Source organism: Triticum dicoccoides, chromosome 6B (assembly GCF_002162155.2).
Source record: "Triticum dicoccoides isolate Atlit2015 ecotype Zavitan chromosome 6B, WEW_v2.0, whole genome shotgun sequence".
Lineage (NCBI taxonomy): Eukaryota > Viridiplantae > Streptophyta > Magnoliopsida > Poales > Poaceae > Triticum > Triticum dicoccoides.
In genome coordinates, this window is record NC_041391.1 from 250,140,999 (window position 1) to 250,155,636 (window position 14,638).

The window sequence follows — 14,638 nt, forward strand, 5'->3', positions numbered from 1 at the left end:
TGGGCTCCATGGCGACCTCCGTCTTGCCGTCCCGCTGGTCTTGGTCTCGTTGCACCGATATGGAAACCTTTGCTTGATGCCTCGGTACTCCGCGCCTGCGCTTGCCTCCTTAGCACCGAAGAGGAAACAAGGACACTGCGCGCGCTGGCTCCCACCTGATCTTGATCGTCATGGCTCACGTCACGAGAGCCTCATGAGGTTTGCCCTGCCTTGATTTCTCCGCTCCTCGCGAGGCAGCCTGGTGAGGCCGCTCCTAAGGAGGTCTTGCATCGTCCGCCTCGCGAGGCTTGGCCCCTCGCGAGGGTCTTGAATGCCTTGTTGATGAAGATGGGCCGTACAGGCCCGCTAGCTCAGCCACGCTGCGGGCCGCAGGCAGGCAAGTCTGGGGACCCCCGTTCCCAGAACGCCGATATTCCCCGAGCGCGACCTTGCCAAAACGCCTCGACGTCGGCGACCACCGGACCCTAGCAACCTTCCCACGAGCTGTCGACGCTGCCAGAGCTACGCCTCGAGCTGTCGTTGCTGCTCGAGCCGTGAGGTGCGGCCGTGCGAGGGCCGCGAGGTGCCGCCGCTAGCTAGCGAGCTGCTGTTGCCGCCTGCATGGATGCGGGAGCCGACCGTTAGCCAGCTAGTTGTTGTCACCGCCGCCGCTAGCTAGCTCCTCCTGCTGCATGCTCCCAGCGTCTGCCCCGACGCTCCTCGTCCTGATCCATTGCGGCGCCGCCAATGGCAAGACACGCACGCTCCTCCTCGTTGCGGCATCTCCACCCGAGACCAGGCCTCGTCCATGAAGGACCCAATTGCAATCTTGATTTTGCTTGTAGTTCATCTCAGTGTCCTGTGGTTTCACACTTTTTTATTCACCTTATTGTCATTAATTGCTATGGTACTTGTAACCATCATGATCATCTTGTCTCTTGATCCTGTTTTGCCAATTAGAAACCATCAATGCAGTGCGACTTTATGGAGTCGTGCCACTTATTTGGAATTTTAGTCTCACTGGGTTAAGTTGTTACCACCTCCATTGCACGCATGCCCATTCTAAGATTTAGCATTGACTATTGTTTATGAGTTTATGGGAAGTTTGCACTACTAAACTATTCTAATTGAATACTAAACAAGAGATCTAAGATAGAGATCTAAGGTTGCTTTTCACTGTTGATCTTATTTGAATTTACAAGCAAAAATTATAAATTGCTGATGTCTGGTTGCATCCATAGGTTGTTCCTGTCTACAGTCATGGACTTTTACGTAATACAGATCCAAAATACTCATGCCAAAGAGAGTTCACATTGAAATATTTACCCGAGGATCCACTTTTCCAACTGGTTAGTTAGAATCCTTCATCTAACTGCATAGTTTCTCTTTGGTTCGACAGTCTCAGTGAAACATATTATTATTCCCTTTCAGGAACAAAGATCTGAATCACCCTCACCCCTCCAAAGGAATCAGTGTACTCATTCAAGTTCTGGATTTTATTTATAGTTTTCTGGGTTTACTTCAGTTTTGCATGTATTAGCTTTCTCTTTATGCCCCTATCTATCCTTGTTTCTTGTGTGCACGTGCTCCATATTGTGTGTGTGACTCTGTGTGGCTTGATTTTATGGGCTTTATGCTATTTTACAGGGACATGAAACGATTTATAGGGAATCTATTCTGCTGACACACATGTTATCCGGTTAAAAACAAAACATTGTAAAAGCGTTTTGCAGTATCTTTAAAATGACTAGCACAAATGCCCGTGCGTTGCTACGAGTTGAACTTTGTTATTTGACTCTGGTGCCGCATGTATCTTCTAGGACGGCCAGTGCCTTCATGGTCACACTTGATGCCCTTAAGTCCCGTGGCAACTACCGACCGACACCTCCTACATGGCTACAATCGGTGTGGGTAGCCAACGTGGCTACTACTGACCGGCGGTGACTTCTTCCTTCACGTCCACGGTCCATAGTTGGCTCGGCTTGCTGCATACCAGACGTCATCCTAAAAAGTGACACAAACCTGTCGAGCTTCAACTTTTTGTTTAATCTAGCACAAAAGAATTGAAAAGTGACCAATTAAATTATATATTTATTTATACTAAATGAGAATCACTAATTAATAGTCTAATACACACAAGGGGAACCATTCTTGCAATCCACGCCCGCTTTTGTATTAGAGCCAACAGCAAAACATTAAATTACAAATGGTAGCTATCACCAGCCACGGTTTTAACTTGGGGTTCAACTCGGTGACTGAAGTGATACTTCCCATGCTAAATACAGTCACCAGCTTTGTCAGAATTCTTGCACACTCTTCAGGAAGAATTTTTGGACATCCCTCGAAAGCCATAGAAGATCATCAGGTTAATGTGTAACTGCACACATCAATGGAACTGTCCTCATGCCAGAACATGTTGAGATTTCAAGTGTGCTCATAAGTCCCTTTGACTACAGATTGGTTAAATCAGTAAGAACTTCAGGTCATCTCAAAGAAAAAGTACACAGTTCGGCTCCAGATGGAAGCATTAGCAATGCCCAACTTAGGTGCTTGTGGTGTCACCACAACATGTAATGTCTCGATCGATGTTGGAAAAACATCTAGAACACACAGACTGAACAGCAGGCTACTGAATTCTGGAGCAACAAGGACGGGAACAGAGAACCTCGACTCAGAAGTGATGGATCCATGTAGGCGCAGTATGCACCCCCGGTGTTCTCTTCAGATGCACATGACGTAAGCCGACTGCACGACCACCACCGCATGCGCTCCACAGCTTCATCGAATTGGAGTGTGAGGACACGGTCCTGGTCCATGGCCTCCCGGATCCTGACATTGGTCGAATCTGGCATAACGCGAGGCTGCCATCCATCCAAGAAACTACGCTACCACAGCTACATACATCAGCCATAAGATTCGACTGAACTTTACGCCTAAACACAAGACAATGACAGTCCACGGCGAGCAAAGACTGAAGCGATGCCTAAACAGAATAATTTTGCAGCTCTAAACATCGGGTGGAAGTGGCAACAACCCGACAGGAAAAACGCAATCAATCAGCATGCATCCACGGCCGCAGCGCTGCGTCCGTGAGAGAGTAAGCGACCTGCCCAGGCTGATGACCAGGAGCAGTAGATCCATTGAGATAGAATAGGTGGCGCAGGAGCACATGTTGGGGCAGTGGCGGAGCACCCGGGTTGCAAAGAGGAGTTGGGTCAGCGACCAGAGAAGCTCAGCTTCTGCACGAAGGAGCAACCTTGCCAATTCTGAAGCTGCTTGTCATCTAAAAGTGGAATATGAGTAGCACATTTGTAGGCATAACCTTAGTGCAGTAGCCAAAGGGGTCTATCCCCCTCTCCCTCATGTCATCAGCTAATCATTTTGGATAATGCAAAGTCAATTAAAGAAAGGAAAGAACTTTTTTCTTACATGCTTTCTGTAACCTGCCAGTACTGCAACAGCTCCGGCTGTATCACTCCCATCCACTGCCTCCTTTATCTTGTGATAGACTATGCAAAGTAAATTCCATCTCTAATCTTGGCATTATAAAATTACCTCCATTCATATCCATGTAATGGTCACTTTCTGCTACATTTGAAACAATCAATAAAATTGACCTCACACAAAAGAATTCATGAACTATTTGGCTAGGAGCTCTGCTCTTGCCTGCTCTACAGGGGATGGGTGAGGCAGTACCATGACGGATGGACTTGTTGCCTGCTCTACAAGAGAAGGGGGAAGGTGGCGCCACGACGGATGGGGCGACGGCGTGCGCGGGTGGGGCTGGGTCGTACTCGCCGTCCTGCTCTGGGAGGGGATCTTACCGGAGGAGGGGGTCCACTTGGAGGGCGGCCTGTTAGTGGGGGAAGGAGTGGCTGGTGGCGAAGTCGGCGTGGTTGGAGAAACCATTGTCGAGGTGGAAGCAGCATGGAGGAGTCCCGGCGGATCCACCAACGGCCGCGGCGTCGAGCGTCGCTGGCGGCGGAAGGCTGCGGGTCACCAACAGGGGAAGGCCGCGGGTGTGGGGCACCTGGGCACCGGCGAGGTAGGCGACGCCGGCGGCGCGCGGCGGCGGCCGGCGGCGCACGGTGAGGCGGGGCGGGACGTGAGAGGAGGCGGCGGCGGGCTGGAGGTTGAGATGGGATCGGGAGGCACGGTCGTGCGTGCGGATGTTTTTTTTTCTTTTCTCACGTACGTACCGGTTCATGTTGACTTATTTTGAGGATTGCGGGTTAAATAGCAAAAACTACAGGGGCTTGTTTGCAAAAACGCCAACGACGTACAGCCAGACGCGATAGCTGCTTTATTAATAGGGAAAGATTTTAAAGGACGAAGGTTTATGAAATCTGCTAGAGATGCTCAGATGCCCTGATTGTTCCACGGAAGACCCAATTCCAACCGGAGATGTGCCCTTACTTATTAGACTTTCCCTTTCCCGTTCATCTATCGTGGAGAGAAAACCTAAGCCCAAATACGCGGGTCGGACACCCTCCTGGCCTCTGATCTGTGGTTTCCCTCCGTCTCCTAGCACTCGGCCGCCTCCACACCCTCCTCTCCTCAGCCCGCCCAAAGTCGGCGCCAGCCACATCGAGGTTTCCCCTCCATCTCCATGGACCCGCGCCCCCTCCCAACGGGAGCGGCGACGGGTGTCGACCGCGATTCGGACCCTCCAAAGTTGGGACAGGTACGTGCCTTTGCTTCTATTTCGGTGACAGTTAAAAATACAGATTCTAAGCTTAAGCGAGTTTCCAGGCCGCAGCTTATTACGTGCTATGTCTACGTCTAGGGTAGAACCCGTCCCCAGTTTAGTCTAATGCAGCATGGATTGAATTTCAAGTGTCCGCAGCAGTTTTAGGTTGTGAAACGATGGTGCGGCTACAAGTGTCGGCACTAGTATAGCAAATACATTCAAGATGTCATAATTGGAATTCTGAACATGCTAATTTTGGCGGCATTACAGGATGGAACAAATAGAGGAACTTCAATCCAGTCATGACACACTGCAATTGGAATTTTGAACTAATGCTAATTTCAGCAACATTATAGGATGGAACTAAGAGGTCTCTACTCTAGCGCTGGAATGTCGGTCTTGAAATAAATAATATGTTCTTAGCTCGTCATTTTGGATTTTCTTCCCCTAACTTTGTACTACCTTCGTTCACAAATATAAGATGTTTTGAATATTTCAATATGGACTACTTACGGACTGAAATGAGTGAACAAACACACTAAAACGTGTCTATATACATACGATTCAAAAAAAGTTAGAACATCTTATATTTGTGAACGGAGGGAGTATTGGTTAAGCAGATCTGGTTGAATTTGTATTCCATAGGCTCTAATTCGCTAGCTTTGGCCTTTGTGATCTGACATGGGACCTAGTAAATTCTGTACCGAGAACTTGTCAATTTGAAGATACACCTTCAGTTATGTGCACAACTCATTACCGGCGTGCTTTCTTCAAATTTTGTCACTTTTTTCTTTTATCAAACAATGCATTAGTGATGTCTGATCAATGTGAAATAGGTAAGAACAGAAGAGGAAGCATACATGGAATCCTTTCTAAAGGTTTCACTTCTGCTGGCCGACCAGAAGTTGACCAAGGCTCGGCATCATGGCTCTAAGATGGTTCAGGTCCTTCCTAACACTTTACTTCATCATAGTGCTTCATGTACATACTCTGAGATGACTGGGACCCTTCATTTTTTTATTTCCTTTGCATTGGTCATTTTTTTTATTTTTTTTGCAGCATCTCCGGAACTACAGGCGCGGCAAACTTAGCGGCGCTGATCTTGTAATATTGAACTTTCATCTGGTTATGTTCCAACCTGATTTAGTTTTGAGGAGTGCAGAAGCCATTTCAGAGGAAACAGCGAACACAAAAGATGGGAGCATCCTGGGTAAATCAGATGGGAGCAGCCGAGAAAAATCTGACGGGAGTACTGACAGTAGAAGCAGCATGTCTGATAAAAGACCCCAGAACAGTGATTGGAGTGCGACGCCCACGGTATACTCTTTGCATTATGATTAGTTTTTTTGTATGTCCCTTTATGATGCGTCCTGCTTTGTTTTGACATTTAAATGTGTGACAATTGTTTTTACCAGTTGGTGCACATATTTTATTTCAAGAGAGATGCACCCTGACTATAATATACTTTTTTTTCTGTTCTTGAATGTGCTTTGTTGATGGTACAGGGAATCAATGAAACGATGTCTTCTTATCAAGGAATGGACTGTCTTCTCCTTGCAGAGCATAATTTATTATGTGAGGCATTTATTATTGCAACGTCTTGTCTAGGGTATGATTTTCTTCCACTAAATTGGATTGCCTGGTATCCAACTGCATGTAATACCCTCTTCTCCACAAATAAATGACATTTTAGAAGCCTGCGGTCCTTATCTTCAAAATGGACTTCCAATATGAACACAATTATTTCGATTGGTAACACGAGACATTGTTCAGTAGGCCGGGAGCGGTATATTAAATGTTAGAGATGTGCATAGTTTCCACATATTAGCTGTGTCATATGACCGCTGTACTGGGGGTTTTGTGCATATGTACCGCACATGTATGTGTAATGTACTTGGTCTCATGGGAATACAGGTTGCTATTCTTTAGAGCACTAAATGCACCAAATTTCATAGTTGAGACTTAACAGGAGTATTGACAGAAGGATTCTATTAATTTAGTTATGAATTTATGATCATGCTATTACTACAGTTTATGGTATAATTTGTACCTTGCAAGTAAAGAAATATCACTTATTTAAGAGCAGAGGGAGCAGTTACAAAGCGGCTACTTACCTTTGAACTATTTTACAGGATTCAGCAATGTATGGGTATGCTTCCATATCTACTTAATTCTCTCAACAGAATATGGACCCAGAAGGAGTGGAATAAGAAATATGTGCGTACCATGTCTGGATTGAGCAATCTATTTTCTGATGGTCAATTTTTGAAGATGTCTTATCACGTTGTGAAATTCTGTGATGAAAAGCTTATGAGCGGAATAAAGGAGTATGGTGCTTCTGATGTTTTCTCCATAGCTCTTTTGGAGTTAATCATTCCTCTGTTTTTGCGGGTAAATGATCCTCTAAATTGCAGTTGTGCCTGAACATTGATTGTAAATACACAACAGATTCTAGGTTGCATACAGCCGTGTGTTTACAATCTATTTCTTTCATATTTTTTCAGCTGCTCCCTTGTATACATGTACTTTGGAGAGCGGAAATTGGTGCTGACTTGTTGCCTAAAGCAGTTGAAAAGGCTAAAAGCTTGAGCTGTATGGAGCTTGATCATTTGCTTGAAATTTCTGATGGGCTGTACACTATTGACAGTCAGGAAATATTCCGCAAGAATGAGACAAGGGCACTGTTAGAGGGAACTCGACAGAGAGTGTAAGTACATTGCTATAGCGGTTCAGATATACTGTTTCTTTTTGTATTTTTTTGGTCGATCGATACTGGAGTACTTGGAAATGATGGACGTCAAATGTTTGCAGTGAGAGTTTTCTTGAGTGGTATGAACTTAAATTCTACATCGAGTGTTCATTTATGATAACCATGTTATTTACTGCTTATATCATTGTCACAGGTACAATTTTATAGGTCTGTGTATAACCATCAAGGGGGCATTCCCTAAGTTATTGGAAAGTCTATCTGTTGGTAATGCATTCACGGAAGCTTTGGAGTGTATGGAATTGAGGCATTTAGGGAAGCTTATCCATCTTGTAGTTATTCCTCTGGTCAAGCATTGTCCCGTTGAAATCTTGGAGGAGTGGACAGTCAACTTATTAGAGCCCATACTATTGGAGTGCGAGGATAGACTTCATGGTACTTGGTTTTATCTTCTTTATAAAAGACAACCACACAACCTTCTTAACTATGGTAATCTCGTCGGAGAAGATGAACAAATAAATAAAACGAGATATAAGCTACTGCTAGAGTTTACTCGAAAGGTGTCAGATTTGCTTAATGCCTTAGAATTGATGGAAAAAACTGTTGAGCCTCTACATGAAGATGTTAAACCTATCTGCAACAAGGACACTGTCTCTTCTCAAGATTTGAATTCCATGGCACCACCTTCTTTCTGCAGGTACAATTTTAGTCAAATTCTGTTAAATAATGCAATTCTATGTCTATTTATTAGAAGGCACAAATAGATTATGAAATAAAAACATGTAAAAAGGTAGTAATTTTTAACAGGTTTCTTCTACATCATAATTTCTTTGAGAAGTTGAGGATGAGCTTCTTTGGATACTTTGTGGATGATAAAGCAGCAATCAAGGCTCTTCCCTTTTGCCGTTATCTGATTCAGCTTGCAGTTTCAACAAATGATGTGCGGCTTGAGCATTTGATTGTAGATGATCTGCTCCCGTGTCTGATTCGGCGTCTAGACAATGAGCTCCAATGTGCAACCCAGAGCCTAAGACATGAATCGGGGTCAAGTACAGATGGTAGTGTGGACAAAGAGCTGCATGCTCTTTGTGAAGACTTATACCTTTCTCTGGTAAAGGTAAGTTATTGTTGAACCGGTATGGGCCCTAGCCCATCAAGATCTGTCTCTTGGGCCCAAGCCCATGAGAGGTGCTGACCTAGAAGAGGAGCCCCTCTTCCCCCTGCCCTAGAGTGAGCCGCCAGACACAAGAGGAACCACTCAGAGGTCACAAGAAACCACCGGCCCTCCTCTCTGTAGGTACTCCCCGTCTCATCTCAACATGGTATCAGAGGCCAGCGACGGCGGGGCCTAAGGAGACGGCGGCGACGTCCGGCGAGGTGGCGGCGGATCTGGCGCGCGCGCGGGAGGCTGAGGAGAGCTGCACGCACGAGAGACGCGGGGAGCGGCCCGGCAGAGCTGCGCGGGCTGCTGCTGCTGCTGCTTCTTGGACCGGAGGCAGAGCCCCTGCTCGGGCTCTTCCTCGTCCTCGGGCGGCTGCAGAGGAAGAGGAGCTGCTCGGGGTGGTTGCTGGCGTGCGTGTGCTGAGCGGCAGCAGGCAGAGGAGCAGAGGAGGAGCACTAGTGGAGAGAAGGAGTGCGTGCGTCCTGCGTGCGCCGTGGTGCTGCTGAGCGGAGAGTAGAAAGGGGAGTGGTCGAGAGGAGAGGAGCTGCTGCTGGGCGCTGTGGTCCTGGAGGCTGCGTGTTTGCTGCTGCTGACTCTGTTGCTGCTACTGCTGGTGCTGCTGAGGGGGAGAAGGAAGAGGAGGTGCTGGAGCTTATTCCTGCGAGGAGCTGCTGCTGGTTGGAAAGAGAATAAGAGGTGTTGCTGAGTTTTGCTATTGCTGCTTATCCCGCCAAACAATGGCTGAACCAACTGGTCTTGCCGAGGCTTTGGAGAAGCTCGCTAAGATCCTCGCGGAGTCCAACTCTGGGGCCATCGTTCCTCGACAGGAAGTGGCTCAAAAGCTTGAAATGTCGCCCCTGGACATGAAGCTAGAGGGGGCAACAAATTATTTGAGCTGGTCCAGAAGGGCTTTGTGGGCTGTGGAGCAGAAGGAGCTTGATGGATATTTGTTGGGCACCGTTGTAGAACCAAGGGACACGAGTAGTGCAGAGGGCAAGAGGTGGAAGGTCATCCACTCTGTACTTATGGTGTGGTTGTTGAACTCCGTGGTGCCCTCCATTGGACGCTCTGTGGAGGGGCTATCCTCACCTGCTGAGATATGGAAGATTCTGTCCACTCAATACTCTGGCAAGGGCAATGTCATGCTCATTGCTTAGATTGAGGACAAGATTAGGTTGCTGCGTCAAGATGATGGCATGTCAGTGATGACATACGTGGCAGAACTGCAGGCTCTGTGGGCTGACCAGGATAACTGTGATCCCTTGGAACTCTATGATGCGGCTTCAATCGAGTCAGGGCATAAGTGGATGGCACGCAGGTGTGTGCTGAAATTTTTGGCTGGCCTCAAAGGTTGCTTTGATGGCAGGAAGGCTTCCCTGTTGCACCAACCTAGTCTGCCTACCATTCCTGAGGCTATTGCAGCGATGACTCAAGAGGAGGTGCGCCTATCCCTTGAGCATGCAGACATGAAGGTTGTGCCAGCTTCGACATTTGCAGTCACTGAGCGCATGGAGTGGGGAGATCCCACCAAATGTCATATCTGTGGGGAGGTAGGTCACTGGAAGAGAGAATGTCCAACTCGTGGCAGAGGCAGGGGATATAACAGAGGGGGAGCAGGCAGAGGTAGAAGTGCTAGAGGCAGAGGTGGATACTCAGAGACCTCATGGAGCCAGGCTTCTAGAGGTAGAGGTGGCTACTCAGGACACTCAGGGGGTTAGAGGGCTCACATGGCCGTTGCAGGAGACACTGGGACGTCCAAAGGCAAAGATGTAGATGATGTTGCCTATGGAGACTTTGCTCACTGGGCCTCCACTGATGAAGGTAATCCGGAAAGAGCATCTCTTGCTACTAATGAGAGTGCTCCAGAGTGGTTCTTGACTCTGGAGCATCTAAGCATGTTGCTAGTAACTCATGTGTGTTCGAATCTTACACTAAGCATCCTCCCTCTCACACGGGCACTATACAAACGGCTGATGGCACAAAACAACCAGTCACAGGGGTTGGTACAGTAAAGTGTACTCCGACCATTTCCCTATCGTCAGTTTTACATGTGCCAGCCTTTCCTGTCAATTTGGTCTCTTTCAGTGCACTATTGATCAAATGGACTGTCGTGTGATCCTTGACAAGTTCGGTTGCTTGATTCAGGAGCGACAGATGAGCCAGACGGTTGGGACTGGCACCAGGCGTAGGGGGCTCTGGTACATGGACCAGGAGGTGCAGCCGGACTTGGTGTGTGCTGCGACCATGGAGGATAAGGAGAAGCAGGCGATGATCCATCATTGTAGGATGGGGCATGTATCTTTTGATAAGATGCGTAGAATATTTCCGGATGTTATGTGTGGAATAGGCAAAGGCAAGCTGACATGTGATGCTTGTGAATATGCAAAACACACACGGGCCTCATATGTGAGTAAGGGGCTCAGGAGCATATCTCCTTTTATGCTTATTCATTCGGATATATGGACTAGCCCAGTGGTGTCAATGAATGGGAAGAAGTATTTTGCTACCTTCATTGACTGCTATTCTCGCCTGACTTGGATTTACTTGATGCGTCACAAGGATGAGGTGTTTAGCTGTTTTCAGAACTTCCATGCTCTTGTAAAGAACCAGTTTCAGGTACAGGTCAAGGTGCTCAGGACGGACAATGGAACGGAGTATGTGAACAACATTTTTGGGGCTTTCATGGCTGACCATGGGATTCTTCATCAAACTTCATGTCCGGACACCCCCCCTCAGAATGGAGTGGCCGAACGGAAGAATCGTCATGTTCTTGAGGTTGCTCGGTCGTTGATGTTTACCATGAATGTGCCTAAGTTCTTGTGGGATGATGCAGTTATGACAGCCACATACTTGATCAACCGAACACCTTCCAGGATACTTGGCATGAAATCTCCGTCTGAGTTGATCATTGGAGATAATAAGTTTGTTGTTCCCCCAAAGTTGTTTGGCAGTACCTGCTTTGTTCGTGATCACCGACCATCTGTTGGCAAGCTTGATTCTCGGGCAGTGAAGTGTGTCTTTCTGGGATACTCGTCTAGTCAGCAGGGGTATAAATGTTGGTGTCCCTCTGAAAAACGCAGGTTTGTAAGTATGGACGTTACATTCAGGGAGTCTGAGCCATTCTATGGTGAGCCGACTGATCTCAGTCTGTTGTTTGCAGAGCTTGACCACCTACACCCTGTGCATGATGGTCAAGAGGGGGAGAAGGATGTGTCTCATACTCACGGTGATCCTGTGGACATTAACACTGATAATGATGTGCAGGCTCAGGTTCAACCAATAGTGGGTACAATTCCGGTTAGTACCATCACTGATCATGATGTGCGGGCTCATGCCGAGCCAACTGTCGATACACTTAAGATTGGTGCTCTCCAGGTTCCTGTTCGGGATCGATGGCAGACGAATACCCTGGTGTACTCTCGGCGGCAACCACAAGTGAAGGGGGAGCAGCAAGGCAGGGAGGCAAGAGTGCAGGGGGAGCAGCAAGGCAGGGAGGCAAGAGTGCAGGGGGAGCAGCAAGGCAGTGAGGCAAGAGTGCAGGGGGAGCAGCAAAGCAGTGAGGCAAGCTCATCTGACACAGTGGAGCTGCCCATTGCATTGCGAAAACCTACACGTGAAGCGGCAAGGAAGGGTGAGGTAGCAAGGAAGGCTCTGCCAAAGGATGATGCTTGTGATGACCTTGATATTGGCAATTTTGTGTCTTACAAGGCTTTGTCACCTTCATATAAGGCGTTTGTTGCCTCTCTGCAAACTGTGTCTATCCCTAGGGATTGGAAGGCTGCAAAGCAAGATCCGAAGTGGCGTGAATCGATGATAGAGGAGTTAGAAGCATTGAAAAAAAACAAGACATGGGTGCTAACCACATTGCCGGCAGGAAAGAAAGCAGTGAGTTGTAAGTGGATTTTTACTGTGAAGCAGAATCCTGAGGGCAAGGTGGAACGGTATAAGGCTAGATTGGTTGCCAGAGGATATAGTCAAACTTATGGAATTGACTATGATGAGACATTTGCTCCAGTTGCAAAGATGAACACGGTACGGGTATTGGTCTCGTGTGCTGCAAACTTTGGGTGGAAATTGCACCAGTTAGATGTCAAGAATGCCTTCTTACATGGTGACTTGAAAGAAGAGGTATACATGGAGATACCGCCAGGTTTTGGCACAGAACAGACTACGGGGAAGGTATGCAGGCTGAAGAAATCCTTGTATGGTCTGAAGCAATCGCCGAGGGCATGGTTTGATAGGTTCAGACGAGCTGTTTGGAATATGGGGTATGGCCAATGTAATGGTGACCACACGGTGTTTTATAGACACACTAATAAGAAGATCACCATTGTTGCAGTGTATGTTGATGATATCATCATCACTGGAGATGATGAGGAGGAAATAAAGAGTGAAGGGGTGTCTGAGCAAGGAGTTTGAGGTAAAAGACTTAGGAAATCTAAAGTACTTCCTTGGCATAGAAGTGGCCCGGACAGAGAAGGGAATATCTTTGTGCCAACGAAAATACACCTTGGATCTTTTGAGTGACATGGGCATGATGGGATGTCGTGCAGCCCCTACTCCAATTGAACAAAATCATCAAGTAACAACACAATCAGGTGAGCTAGTGAATAAGGAAGATTATCAGAAGCTGGTTGGGAGGTTATTGTACTTGTGTCATACTAGGCCTGACATTACGTATGCCGTGGGGGTGGTGAGCAGATACATGCATGAACCAAGGAGAGGGCATCTTGATATTGTTCACAGAATCCTGAGATACTTGAAGGGGACTCCGGGTAAAGGGTTGTGGTTTGCGAAGAGTGGACATCTTGAGGTGGATGGCTATAGTGACTCTGATTGGGCTAGCTGTCAAGATGATAGACGATCAACTTCAGGTTACTGTGTGTTTGTGGAGGAAATTTGGTGTCATGGAGAAGCAAGAAACAGAATGTTGTGTCTAGATCAACAGCAGAAGCTGAATATAGAGCATTATCTCAAGGGTTGTGTGATATGCTCTGGGTGAAGCACCTACTATGCGAGTTGAAACTCTTGAGGAAGGGACCCTTAAGGGTGTGGTGTGACAATCAGTCAGCTATAGCCATTGCTAATAACCCAGTTCAACATGATAGGACGAAGCATGTGGAAATTGATCGCTTCTTCATTAAAGAGAAACTTGATGCTGGGATCATCAGCCTTACTCATGTCAGCTCTGGGCAGCAGTTTGCAGATTGCTTGACAAAGGGACTGGGAACAAAGGACTGTAACTTGGCGTGTGACAAGATGGGGATGATAGATATCTACCACCCATCTTGAGGGGGAGTGTTGAACCGGTATGGGCCCTAGCCCATCAAGATCTGTCTCTTGGGCCCAAGCCCATGAGAGGTGCTGACCTAGAAGAGGAGCCCCTCTTCCCCCTGCCCTAGAGTGAGCCGCCAGACACAAGAGGAACCACTCTGAGGTCACAAGAAACCACCGGCCCTCCTCTCTGTAGGTACTCCCCCTCTCATCTCAACAGTTATTAATGCAAGGGAGTCACTACGATGTATGATTTATGCACTTCAAATACACTTCATATTTGCAATTTATAGAATTCACTGGGTACATGCTTTTTGCCGTTGAGATGGAACAAGGTCAGCGACAGCTTGTTTGCCTCCATTGTCTGCTGGCCCTTAAAAATTTGCTTGCATTGCTTCAGCAATGACAATGAGGCTTCTTCAAACTGTGGGTACTCGAGCTTAGCATACTTGGGATTGTGAGAAAAGAGCTTACAAGGTTAGGGTTGGAAGGGAAGGTGGTGGATAGGATGGTAACTGGTGGTAGTAGGCAGTATGATTCTATGATGGAGGAATTGTGCAGGGAAAGCGGAGATAACTGGATTGGTTTGGGAGGTGATGGGCGCAATATTGGGCAGATGGGTCTGCGTCTTGGTGGTGGCTAGCGGAGGTGGTGTGCTGGAGGCCAGGTGTTGGATAGTGGGCATGATGGTTTGATGGGTATGTAATAGTGAGAGCGGTTGATGCAATGGTGGAGTTATATGGTTGGAGTTGATGGCCGAATATCTGGCCGGGCGCCAGGGACGATGCTATGTGTGCTGGTGTTCGCACTCTTTAGAGTCGAGAGG

The 14,638-nt window shown here is 47.4% G+C and overlaps 1 protein-coding gene across 1 annotated transcript in view; it reads left to right on the forward strand.

The window, feature by feature from the left end:
- Positions 1–4,330: 4,330 nt before the first annotated feature.
- LOC119323945 overlaps positions 4,331–14,638 on the forward strand; it is a 29,320-nt gene continuing 19,012 nt past the window's right edge. Inside the window, exons 1-9 of the mRNA XM_037597656.1 lie at positions 4,331–4,663; positions 5,506–5,613; positions 5,729–5,986; positions 6,175–6,278; positions 6,802–6,886; positions 6,977–7,060; positions 7,174–7,376; positions 7,573–8,073; positions 8,184–8,493. Coding sequence (XP_037453553.1) covers positions 4,589–4,663; positions 5,506–5,613; positions 5,729–5,986; positions 6,175–6,278; positions 6,802–6,886; positions 6,977–7,060; positions 7,174–7,376; positions 7,573–8,073; positions 8,184–8,493 — 1,728 coding nt within the window. The 5' untranslated portion in view covers positions 4,331–4,588. The remainder of the gene's footprint in view (positions 4,664–5,505; positions 5,614–5,728; positions 5,987–6,174; positions 6,279–6,801; positions 6,887–6,976; positions 7,061–7,173; positions 7,377–7,572; positions 8,074–8,183; positions 8,494–14,638) is intronic.